A 12498-nucleotide genomic window follows, 5' to 3' on the forward strand; every position below is an offset into this window, starting at 1 on the left:
TGACATAAAGGTATAACATTCGTCCCTCCTGACCAGTGTACTTAGTAAGACAAATGACAAAAAAAGCAGTTATAACACAGAGTTATGAATAAAATGATCAGGAAGTTCAGCATGCTATGGGAGCACAGATGGAAAAAAGCACCTTTTGAGGTAGGGTGGGTCAGTCCAAGCAGACTTCCTGAACTTTAAGGATTAGTAAAAGTTAGCCTGAAAAGGAGGGAGGGAAAAGGAATACTGTTCAACAGAGAGGAAACAGCATTTGCAAAGACCTGGAGGCTAGGGAGCTAAAACATGTTTAGTGTCACGTAACCCTAGAGTATGAGTTGAACCGTAGATATTGATGAGGAAGAAGAGGTATCCAGAGACTTCTTTGGGCCATAGTAAGTAGAGTAAACAGTATCTTAAGAGCAGAGGAAGCAGTGATGACTTATGTCAAAGGGGTAATAGAGTTCAGATTCTTGAAAGATTAGAAGAGACCGTAGTGGAGGCAGGGAAGCCAGAAGGCTGTTGAAGCATTCTTGGTAAAGTATTAGTGATGGCTTACTTCTACTAGGTAATGTCTGTGGTGATAAAAATGAATTACTTCATTTGAGATAGTTAAAAGGGTAAATTGATAGAATTTGGTGATTGATAGGGTTGAAGGAGCAGTAGAGAGGGAGAAGGGGAGTATCACACCCATTTTTCTGGCATGAAGAATAAGGTAGATGGGAATGCCACTGAGATAAGGCATTGATTCAGTACAGATACAGGAGTGGGGTGGTCAAAACGATCATTTTAGTTTTGGGTGTTTGGCATTTGAGCCATCTGTGGGTTTTCCAGGTAGATTTATCTGGTAAACTGTTGGATATATGGATTTGAGCTGAGCTAGAGATAATTTGTTCATTCATTCATTCCACAAATATTTATTAAACCCTCTTAAGTGCCAGGAATTATTATATATGTATTGGGGATATTGTAGTGAATAAAATAGACAAAATTGCCCTGCCCTCAGAGAGATTACTTATATAAAGTGGGAAGACAGACAGTAGTAAACAACAAAATAATTTCAGATAGTCACAGTACCCTGAAGGAGATGAAACAGGGTAATGATATAGAGATGGGGGAAAGTGAAGTAAGGATTAGACAGGTGACCAGCAGTGGCCTTTCTCAGGTGGTGATACTTGAATCATGAGAAGGAACTAACTAGGCTAAAAGTGAGGAAGAAACATTTAAGGCAGAAAGAGGAGAACATGTACAAAATTTTTGAAGGCCTTAAGGGCCCACTGAAGTCTCAACTCCATTTTGTACCCCAACTTTTTGTCACTCCAGTGTGTTGGGTCACCCCAGAGCAAGTGCAGATACATCTTTTGATGGTTGATTTGAACGTGAATTGAGAAGAGGACAGAAATACCCAAATGCCTAATCTTTTCCTCTCTCTCTTTTTTTCCTTCTTTGGGTTAACCCTTCCATATCTCATGATAATAAGAATGGATTCTCAATCTAGTGTTAAAGCAAATATTCAGAATATTTCCTGGATTGCGTTTGCCTCTCTGAAATGCAGAATTAATTCTACTTCGGTCCTTTTTGTACCCAAATATATATTAGTGTTTCCTAAATGTGCCTTTGTTGTTCCCTACTATATTAAGTGCAGGTTCTAAGGAGGAATTTGGTTTTCCCACCTATTTTACATTATTAATATCTGTAAAAATCCAATAGCAATAAAAGACAGAGACACAAACAGAACTTAGAGGATTCAGAGCTCCGCTTGCTTGAACAGAGAAGTTCATTAAACCAAGCAACTCATTCTGTTTTATAACAGGTGATTTACTGGGTAATACATTGGAATGTGTGCTTGACTTTTATTTTCTGGTGAGTCTTCCAGTGATAAAACCTAAAATCAATGGTAGATTTTAAGACCTAAAATCAGTGGTAGATTTTCCTAGAGCAAAGTTTCTCAACCTCAGCACTATTGTCATTTTGGGCTGGGTAATTCTTTGTTCTGGGAGACTGTCCTATCCGTTGTAGGTTGTTAAGCAGCATCCCTGACCTCCACCCACTAGATGCTAGTTATAGGCTCTCCTCATCTGTGACAGCCAAAAATGAGTATAGTTATTGCCAAATGTCCCCTGAGAATCAAAATCAATCTTGGTTGAGAAACTACTGTTTACAGGAATTCTTAACTGTTTTTCTGAAGACACATACCTCGTGCTTCAAGGGTATAGCCTACTGACCCTTCAGTAGGCAGCAAATTGAAGGCCTATTAGTAAAGTGAATTGGCTTCTGTCACCTGGATCCTACTATGATGAGAGGAAGGCTGGCTACTTACTTGAGGGGCAACTTCTATCAGCCATGTGGTACTGCTGGAGGTGACACTGGCATCTTATACCCAAGTTTTATTTATTTGTATGGTGGAGTATTGAGAGATAAAAAGGAGAATTATGAAAACGATCATATGCTGAAGAATATATCACTTAGTATTTAACATATACCAAATTGTGTTTTGAAAAAGTGAGTAATGAGTGATTAGATGTGTATGTGTATGTGTATTTATGCATGCACATGTATGTGTATATATACACGTGTGTATATGTTTATAATGTTACAATTCCCTAATTATTTGTATGCTGTCTTTTTGGGATTTTGTGTATGCTTCAATTTTCTCCTTAACTAATCACTGTTACTATATCCTCTTTAAGTTATCTTTGTCTGGTTGATTACTGCATGAGATTTCACTAAATAAATTGGAAAAAAATGTTTTAGCTGTTTTGGAAGATGTATTTGCATCTTTTGTGTTGTTACTTATAGTTAATAACATACTTTCTGATATTCTGTAGCATACAGATGTCAGCCCTTTTCAGACAGTGGACCAAATGGTGTCAAATATGAGAAACTATATGCAGAAATTAGAAAGAAACTTTGTAAGTACTGGAAACAAAGCATTGAGAACATTGTGTATACTTTGGTATATTCTATTTCATAGTGGCTTTCAAACACTTTTTTAACCATAGTGGTTAAAAAAGATATCTTACATGATTAACCCAGTAAGCAATATTTGTATACTTTATAAATATATTTGAAGCACAAGTTTCATGAAAAAATGACTATACTATTTACAGTATATACAGTTATTTTCTAGTCTATTTCATGTTTTAAAAATCCTGGTTACAACACACTAAATTGAGTTCATAACCTCCAAGTTTGAAAAATAATAAATTGAGTTCATAACCTCCAAGTTTGAAAAATAATGTTAACTTTCAAAATTTTTTTAAAAATTGGAAAAACATTGACCTCAAAAACATTGATTCTATTGAAAGTCACTATTGTAAATGAACATTTTATTTGAATTTGCATAATTTTATTAATAACCTGTCTACTTAAAAGGATTTGTAACATCTAAAGAGTTTTAGGGTTTTATAAACAACTCTGAAAACAGAAATTTTAGGAATGATGTTTAGGTATAGATCCCTAATAGTCCAAATACTTATAAACTAGTACTATAACAGTACTCTCTATATTAACATCAAAACCAGTCACTTGATTTGATCTGAAGAAGACCCATATCATTCTAGTCATCCAGTTTGAATTCTATGGATCATTTCAGAATGCCCAAATAATCTAGGGCATTATTGGTTTTAGTAATGTAGCAATCTGGTACCTACAGGAGGAAACTTGATATATAACTAACTGATTGGCTTGACGTTGGCAAGATTACGCACAAGGGTCAACCACTGACTATAGAAGTATCACAGGTTTGGGGGCATAGCATCTTCATTGAAATCTAAGCCACAAGCACCCAAAGACTTAAGGATCTCTGAATTAGTCACTTACTAGTCTTTGTAATGAGAGTGGGATGATGGTACCTAAAATGGACGACCATCAGGACCCTCTAGGGGTGCCTTTTTTTTTGGGTGGAGGTAATTTTTCAAGTCACTTCTCACTTGAGAACCTGGGTGTGCCCTGTGACTATACCATATTGGTAGTTTAGTATCCTTAGTAGAACTGACAGCTAGTGTTACTTATTTGAACTCTCTGGCAATAATTATTTATATTTGACTCGACCGAATTTACAATTTGTTTACCTTTAGGGTCAACTTTCACTGGATCCAAATGGACATTCATTTTGTTCTTCCTCAGTTATGACTTATTCCAAAATAGGAGATGAACCACCAAAGGTTTTTCAGGCCTCAACTCAAACCCGTAGAGCTCCAGGAGGAGTAAGTTTTCTATAAGCATTCCTAGAGCTTTATAAAGTTAGGGGATGATAGACTGTCTAGATCAAATTATAACTATTAAAATTTAATCTGGTACATGATGGCGGGGGGACAGGAGGGCGGTGTGGGGGTCAGGTGTAAGGTAGTCCTCACTGTGGAAACCATTAAAACTCAACTGTATTTACTCAGTTTGTGGCGATTTTTCGTGCCCCCACCCCCGTGAGGGTGCCTTTTTTCATGTAAATATCTATGGATGTTTATTACCTTTACATGTTGACAAGGTAAACAAAAACACGAAAAGCCTTTGTTTCGTGAAATAATGTCTATTTTTAAGTTTACATTTGAAGTGAATTAATTTTTTAACTCATGAAATATTTGAAATGTACAGAGAGGATATAGAGAATAACATAATAAGTGCCCATATTCGTGCCACCCAGTTTAATCATATCATAACATTTTTCTCTATTTGCCTCAAATTATCTCTTGCTTTGTTTTCTTTTTAAGCAAAAATGTACAGAGGCAGTTAAAGCTTCTAATACATTCCTCTGAGGTCTGTTTCCCCTTTCTCCCCTTCTCAGAGATTACCATTTTCCTGTATCTGGAGTTTATCATTTTCATGCATGTTTTTACAATTTTATTACTTATCTTTCTATCTTAAAAAAATGGATTATTTTCCAGATTTCCCAACATTACATAAAGGGTATCATATTGCATGTGTCCTCTGCAACTTGTCTTTGCTGAGTAATATACTTCTGAGATTTATTCAACTTGATACATGTGGCCCTGGTTTCTTTAACTTGTATATAGTATCCAAAATACGAATATATTATGATTAATACGCTTCTGAGATTTATTCTAGTTGATACATGTGGCCCTGTTTTCTTTAACTTCTACGTAGTATCCAAAATATGAATGTACCATTATTTTTAAATCATTTTCTGTCGATAGATATGTAGGTGAGTCTAATCTTTCACTAATTCATCTTTATACACGGCTCCTTATACAAAGAGTCTAGGAGTGGTATTGCTGAGTTGTAGGGTATGTGTACTTTCCTCTTTACCTAGCATTTCCAAGCTACTATCCCAGTGATTGAAATTGTTGGCTTCCACAAACTGTGGCTTGTGAGTTTCCATTTGACTACTTCCTTGTTAGTACTTACAGTAAAAAGTTAGGTTTACCCATCTAATGAGTGTGAAGTAGTACATTTTTTAGTTCTTACATATGAAGATGAACCTTTTAATGATGCTCTTGCCATAGTTCTGCTAATTAATCTCAGACATTTTAATTTTAACTTTCTAAAAGTGACAATCTTAAATGTAAACAATATAATTGTAGATGTCCCCCAGTAAATCATGTTAGTAGCTATCATAAATATTCTAGTAACACTTCCATAGAGTTGATAGGCGGGAATGATGAGATTCAAGCCAATCAACATGAAAAATAATTAGTTGCCCTTACTTGTAGGAATGCTACGATAAACTTCCTTCTATTACATTGTCTAAAACAGTCTTGAAGGCATTAAACTATAATTGCTACTTTTGTTTTAATATTTGATTATAATTTGGAAACAGGTTAAATTGTATGGGTTCTGTTTGTTCTAGACATTTTCATTTTAAGGAGTTCAGGAAATATCAGAGACTTATCACCACAGTTTTACCACAAGTTAATAGTGGAACTGAGTACACATTATTTTTAGAGTGGTAGATCTATGGCCATACCTCAGTAGGTAAGCTGGCCCTGAGAATTGTAGAGTTATATACATTCTATATATATTTAAATAATAACAAAATTTCTTTATTTTTACAGATAAAGGAAACCAGGAAAGCAATGAGAGATTCTGACAGTGGACTAGAAAAAATGGCTATTGGTCATCATATCCATGACCGAGCTCATGTCATTAAAAAGTCAAAGAACAGGAAGACTGGAGATGAAGAGGTCAACCAGGAGTTCATAAATATGAATGAAAGTAAGTTATCACAAAAAAATAATATTCTTTCTCATAAAGTTAAAATAACAGTTAAAGTTGACTAATATTTTTTGTAGAAACATGTTATAAGAGGTAGTTTTTGAATAATATGTGTAGAGAATACCTTGTCAAAGAAATAGGATTGTGGTTTCATCCTTTCATAGGAGAGCTCTTTTTTGTAGTGATTTTTGGCAATATGGGATATTACTTATTTTTATTTTATCCTTGGAAAGTGGAATCTTTTGAATTGTTATTTAGTAATATTATCAGTAAGCAAAATGCTTCTTTAAATATTTTTTCTGATTATCAAGAAAGTACATTTGAAAAGTGTAAAGACAAAAATCATCCATAATCCAAAATCAAAATACTAGTAATGTTTTAATGTATTTCTTCCTAATCATTTTATATATATAAACATGCTTTTTCCTCAAATTATTATTTTACTTTTATATAGTTTATATTGTGCTTATTTTAATTTACCATTATAATTGTAAAGTCACTTATGATGCATTTTTCAAAAACATTTTAAGTGGTTACCTAAAATTTTTATAGTAAATAAGCCATAATTTTTACTTAAATCATTCTGTACTGTTCAGTACTTAGGCTTTTGTATAGATAAGATTTTAATTTCTGTTGTATGTTGAATTACATGTATGTCTCTCTCTCTCAAGTAAATCGTCTTTTTCTAGGTTTTATATTTATTCTTCAGTGCATTTATGTCCTTCTAGTGTCCTTTCTCCCTGTAGTTTTTAATAATATTATAATTTATTAACAAATTTAATCATTAAATTTATTTTTATTAATTTTTAAATCAGTATTAAGCTTTTATATTTAATTAATTGTATTAATTCAATAATGAAATTATATTAAAATTTAGTTGGATTCATCTCCTAGTTTCAGAAACTAGTTTGAATAATGTTTTTCCATAATAAAGTGTTTAAATTTTAAATTGTTGTATTAAAAAAGAAATTCTGGCCAGGCATGGTGGCTCACGCCTGTAGTCCCGGCACTTTGGGAAGCCAAGGCGGGCAGATCACGAGATTAGGAGTTCAAGACCAGCCTGACCAGCATGGTGAAACCCCGTCTCTACTAAAAATACAAAAATTAGCCGGGCGTGGTGGCTCACGTGCCTGTAATCCCAGCTACTCATGGGGTTGAGACAGGAGAATCGCTTGAACCAGGAGGTGGAGGTTGCAGTGAGCCGAGATCGAGTCATTACACTCCAGTCTGGGTGACAGAGTGAGACTCTATCTCAAAAAAAATAAATAAAAGTAAAAATAAAAATGCAAAACTCAGCCGGGCATGGTGGCCCACACCTGTAATCTCAGCTACTGGGAAGGCTGAGGCGGGAGAATCTCTTGAACCTGGGAGGCAGAGGTTGCAGTGAGCCAAGATCACACCATTGCACTCCTGCCTGGGCAGCAGAGCAAGACTCCGTTTTGGGTTGGGGGGAAGAAGAAATTCTGTTAACATTGGGATTTGATAAAATTATTCCTTTTTGTTTTTTTTTTTTTTTTTTGAGATGGAGTCTCGCTCTGTTGTCCAGGCTGGAGTGTAGTGGTGCAGTGGTGCGATCTCAGCCCACTACAAGCTCTGCCTCCCGGGTTCATGCCATTCTCCTGCCTCAGCCTCCCGAGTAGCTGGGACTACAGGCAGCCGCCACCATGCCCGGCTAATTTTTTGTATTTTTAGTAGAGACGAGGTTTCGCCATGTTAGCCAGGATGGTCTCGATCTCCTCTTGTGATCCGCACGCCTCGGCTTCCCAAAGTGCTGGGATTACAGGCGTGAGCCATCACGCCCGGCCGGGGTTTGATAAAATTATTCTTATGCAATAAGATAGAAGCCATGATATTGTGACCTGTGTTTAATTGTAACCTCTGTAATTTTATCACATTTATATATATACTGAGTATTTCACAATAATCAACATTTTAATGAAAAATTTAGTGAAGGAACATAATATTTTAAAGCAGTCTTAAAGAAGAAGTACTATCATTCTCTATTGTTGCTACTATGGAAGTTAGATTACTTACTTCATAACAACATGAATTGACATTCTAGCTGAGTAACCTGTCTTAGGAAATTGACAACAGAAACTTGTGAGGTCAAGTTACATAGAAAGATGGTTAGGTGAATAGAAGTGCTAGTCACAGAAGTATACAGTATACAGGAAGAACATACTCATTGTGAGATGACCCAGGAAGAAAAACTGTTAGTTATTATAATTGGGTCAGCTGTTCCATTGGGTAAAATAATATGATATCCAGGCAGGTGAAAAAATAGATCATCAATAACTAGGTCATCAGTAGGAATAGGAGAGCAACAGACAGGAAAAGAAATACTACTCTCATCAAAGACCCTTATATTTGAAGCAGCTTCCTGCCTCTATATTGAGGTTACACTAATGAAAACACCAGACTAGACTGAAATATGTGGCAGCAAGGCAATTACTGACAGTTGATACCTTAATACTTATTCCCATTATTTTTCTATTTAACATAGATGATGCTCATGCTTTTGATGAGGAATGGCAAAGTGAGGTTTTGAAGTACAAACCAGGACGACACAATCTAGAAAACACTAGAATGAGAAGTGTTGGTCATGAGAATCCTGGCTCCCAAGAACTTAAAAGAAGGTAAAAGTTGTTTCTAAAATAGTTTGGTTTTTAAAGAAGAATTTGAAGTAAAGTTACATAATTTTATTTCTGTTATCAGAAAGTTTTGATGATCATCCAAGTTGTATCCACAGTATCTTTTGTGAAAGATGTTATAATTTTATACTAAAACTGAGTATTCCGCACAAATTTAAATTTATATCTAAAAATCAATAATAGTTTAGGATTGTATGGTTAGTAATTCACTAGTAAATTATGCCTCAGAAGACAGAGACCAAAATCCTCTTCAGGAAAACTGATTTGCTACGGAGTAGTTATTCTTGTAAAACAGATTCTAATATGGTTATAGAGTCATACATTTCACACTGGTAAAGATACCTAGAGATATGTTAAGGGGAGAGGGGCTGTATTTGGAAGACTTAACAACTTCCTTAACAAATCACAATTTATCATGTAATCGTAAATGAAATTTCAGACACGGGTACAATATGTAACAGTACATGCAATACCATATTTGATGTGTTTTAGGTGTTTTGGAAGAATTTTGCAAGAACATTAGCTTATTTTACAATTCCCTTTTAGTATAGCTGAGAAAAATAAATTTGCTGAAACCACATATTAAGGATTATAGAGATTTCTGGCTGGGCATGGTGACTCATGCCTGTAATCCCAGCACTTCGGGAGGCCGAGGCAGGTGGATCACTTGAGGTCAGGAGTTTGACACCAGCCTGGCCAACATGGTGAAACCCCGTCTCTACTAAAAATACGAATTAGCTAGGTATGGTAGCATACACCTATAATCCCAGCTACTTGGGAGGCTAAGGCAAGAGAATCGCTTGAACCCAGGAGGCGGAGGTTGTGGTGAGCCAAAATCACACCGGTGCACTACAGCCTGAGTGACAGACTGAGACTCTAACTCAAAAATGAATAAATAAATATTATAGAGATTTTAAAATACATTTTGTACATACCCTGGAGCTACAGTTTAATGTGGTTCTCTGCGGGGGGGGAAAGTGAATAATAATATCTATTTCCTATGAAGTTACACTAAAGAGAAAGGCCTCACCAGACCTTAAATAGAAATCTGTTCTAAGCTATAAGAGAGTGGAGAATTGCTGCAGAAGGTAGAAGGCTTCACAGAACTAGCGGTGGACAAGTGAGTATCAAGTAAATCAGAAGCCTTATGGAGAATTTCATATGCTAGGATCTTTTCTTCTAAAACACTTGTTTAGGAATTTAGAGCCCTGGTATTTTCTATTGAATTGCTTGAAAACTTGCTCCTATATTACAGATATTTTTCTCATTTGAAAAATGTACTGATTAAAAACCTAGCAGTGCCAAGTTTGAATAGGAAATCCAGGTCCCACTTAGAGAAGGCATACTCTTTATGGATGACCTATAAATTTCTGGCCCTAACAGTGGCATTTTCTCTTAACCAGCACTGTCCAATGGCATTTCCTGAAATGACTTCGGTAATGACAAAAATGCTATATATCTATTCTGTCCTGTGTAGTAATTACTAGCCACATGTGGCTGTTGATTCACATTTGAACCATTGCTGGTAAAACTGAAGTATTGAATTATTTTAGTTTAATTCAAAGATAAATGTGGTTAGTGGCTACCATACCGTTAACATTAAACAGTGTTTAAACTATAAACAGTTAAATCTATCTCAGGAAAACAGCTGTTGCTGTTTCAAATTCACTGAAATAGTCTGCCTTGTTTTTCCCGTTTGTTTGTTTGTTTTTGTTTTTTTGGAGGGGGAGACAGTCTGGCTCTGTCACCAGGCTGGAGTGCAGTGGCGCAATCTCGACTCACTGCACCCTCCACCTCCCAGGGTCAGGCAGTCCTCCTGCTTCAGCCTCCTGAGTAGCTGGGACTATAGGTGCACATCACCACGCCCAGCTAATTTTTTGTACAGATGGGGTTTCACCATGTTCGCCAGAATGGTCTCGATCTCTTGACCTCGTGATCTGCCCACCTCGACCTCACAAAGTGCTGGGATTACAGGCGTAAGCCACCACACCTGGCCAGCCTTGTTTTTCAAAGCTATTAAGGAACTTTTAAGATAAAAGTTTTCTTATGTTACAGTGGTTTTTAACATGTTTATTGATTTATAAACCATTGGCCATTTTATAAATCATATTAATATTCACATGTATATTTCTCAGGGAGAAACCTCAACAAAGTCCAGCCATTGAACGTGGAAGAAGATCAAATGTTTTGGGGGATAAACTCCACATCAAAGGCTCATCTGTGAAAAGCAACAAAAAATAAATAGCCATGCATTTGATTTGCTTAGTTTTGGTTGTTTTAACAGTTAGTAATGGTGCTGGGTAATAAGCATAAGACCAATCTCTTGCTGTTAAATCAGTTCTGTCCTTGGCAACTTTCTTCTGATACCTGAATGTTCATGAAGGTCCTAGCTTTATATTGTCCCTCTTTTAGGAATAAAATTTTGATTTTCAACAATGTGAGTAAATTGTGAAACAGTCTATTTAATATAAAACTCTTTAAAACATACTGATTTTTTAAAGCTTATATGCTGATTTCGCTTCCCCAGTTGTTTTTGTGTTGGCTAGGTATTCTTTTATATTTATCAAGATTGATTGCAGAGCAGTTCTGTCACTTATAATTAGTTATAAGACATTATAATGTTAAAAATTTCTCAGTTTTTACTAACACTGTACTCGGGTGATATTAATAAAGGTTTAAATAATTTATCTCTAATTTTATAATGTGTTGTACAGCCAGCTAGATTAAAACTTTAAAAATAATAAAAACTACACTGGTACTCTTTTATGAGAAAATAGTTATTATTTTGATAAAGGACAAGAATAATCAAATAGTTCATTTTCGGAGAAAAATATTTTAAATTGCTAATGTACATGATTGTTTTGGTTATAATTTCTTTATAGAATGTATCTTTTCTATATTACATTCTTAATATTCATCAGATATCATATTGACCATTCTCTTTAACTTCTTAATGTGGCATATTTCTGCTCTCCTTTCCCACAGACAGCTTCATCTATCTCCAAGACTAACATTCTAAAGCTGGAGAGTCCTTGGAGAAAACTCTGCTCAGCTTTTTTGGGACATTTAGAAAAATACATTTAGTATTCTCCAAACCAGAATGATACATTGTCTCAGAATTTGTTAGACAGCTGATGGGTGTTTTTGAGCAACATCTTAATAATTCAGTTGTTTCTGTTTTAATTGTACCATTAAAAATCAGCTTTAGCATTTTTATTCTAGAATTTAAACATTAATCTGTTTTTATAAAAGTTAGGTTTAAAGTTTATAAGAATATAAAATCTTAACTCACATCTGTTGTTTGATATTTCTTTTTTTTTTTTTTTTTTTTGAGACGGAGTCTCGCTCTGTCACCCAGGCTGGAGTGCAGTGGCCGGATCTCAGCTCACTGCAAGCTCCGCCTCCCGGGTTTACGCCATTCTCCTGCCTCAGCCTCCCGAGTAGCTGGGACTGCAGGCGCCCGCCACCTCGCCCGGCTAGTTTTTTGTATTTTTTAGTAGAGACGGGGTTTCACCGGGTTAGCCAGGATGGTCTCGATCTCCTGATCTTGTGATCCGCCCGTCTCGGCCTCCCAAAGTGCTGGGATTACAGGCTTGAGCCACCGCGCCCGGCTGTTGTTTGATATTTCTATCAAGGAAAAAAGCCCCCAAAATTTGCTATCACTCTATAATCCTAAATATTTTTCTTTTCA

General features: G+C 35.6%; 1 protein-coding gene across 3 annotated transcripts in view; it reads left to right on the forward strand.

Annotated features, from left to right (window-relative positions):
- MLF1 (myeloid leukemia factor 1) overlaps window positions 1-11580 on the forward strand; it is a 37190-nt gene extending 25610 nt beyond the window's left edge. The window contains 5 exon segments of one of the 3 annotated variants that reach the window (NM_001261200.1): window positions 2814-2897; window positions 4065-4193; window positions 5997-6156; window positions 8660-8792; window positions 10943-11580. In NM_001261200.1, coding sequence (NP_001248129.1) covers window positions 2814-2897; window positions 4065-4193; window positions 5997-6156; window positions 8660-8792; window positions 10943-11048 — 612 coding nt within the window. In that variant the 3' untranslated portion in view covers window positions 11049-11580. 3 annotated transcript variants of the gene reach the window in all.
- Window positions 11581-12498: the final 918 nt, after the last annotated feature.

Source organism: Macaca mulatta, chromosome 2 (assembly GCF_049350105.2).
Source record: "Macaca mulatta isolate MMU2019108-1 chromosome 2, T2T-MMU8v2.0, whole genome shotgun sequence".
Classification (NCBI taxonomy): Eukaryota; Metazoa; Chordata; class Mammalia; order Primates; family Cercopithecidae; genus Macaca; species Macaca mulatta.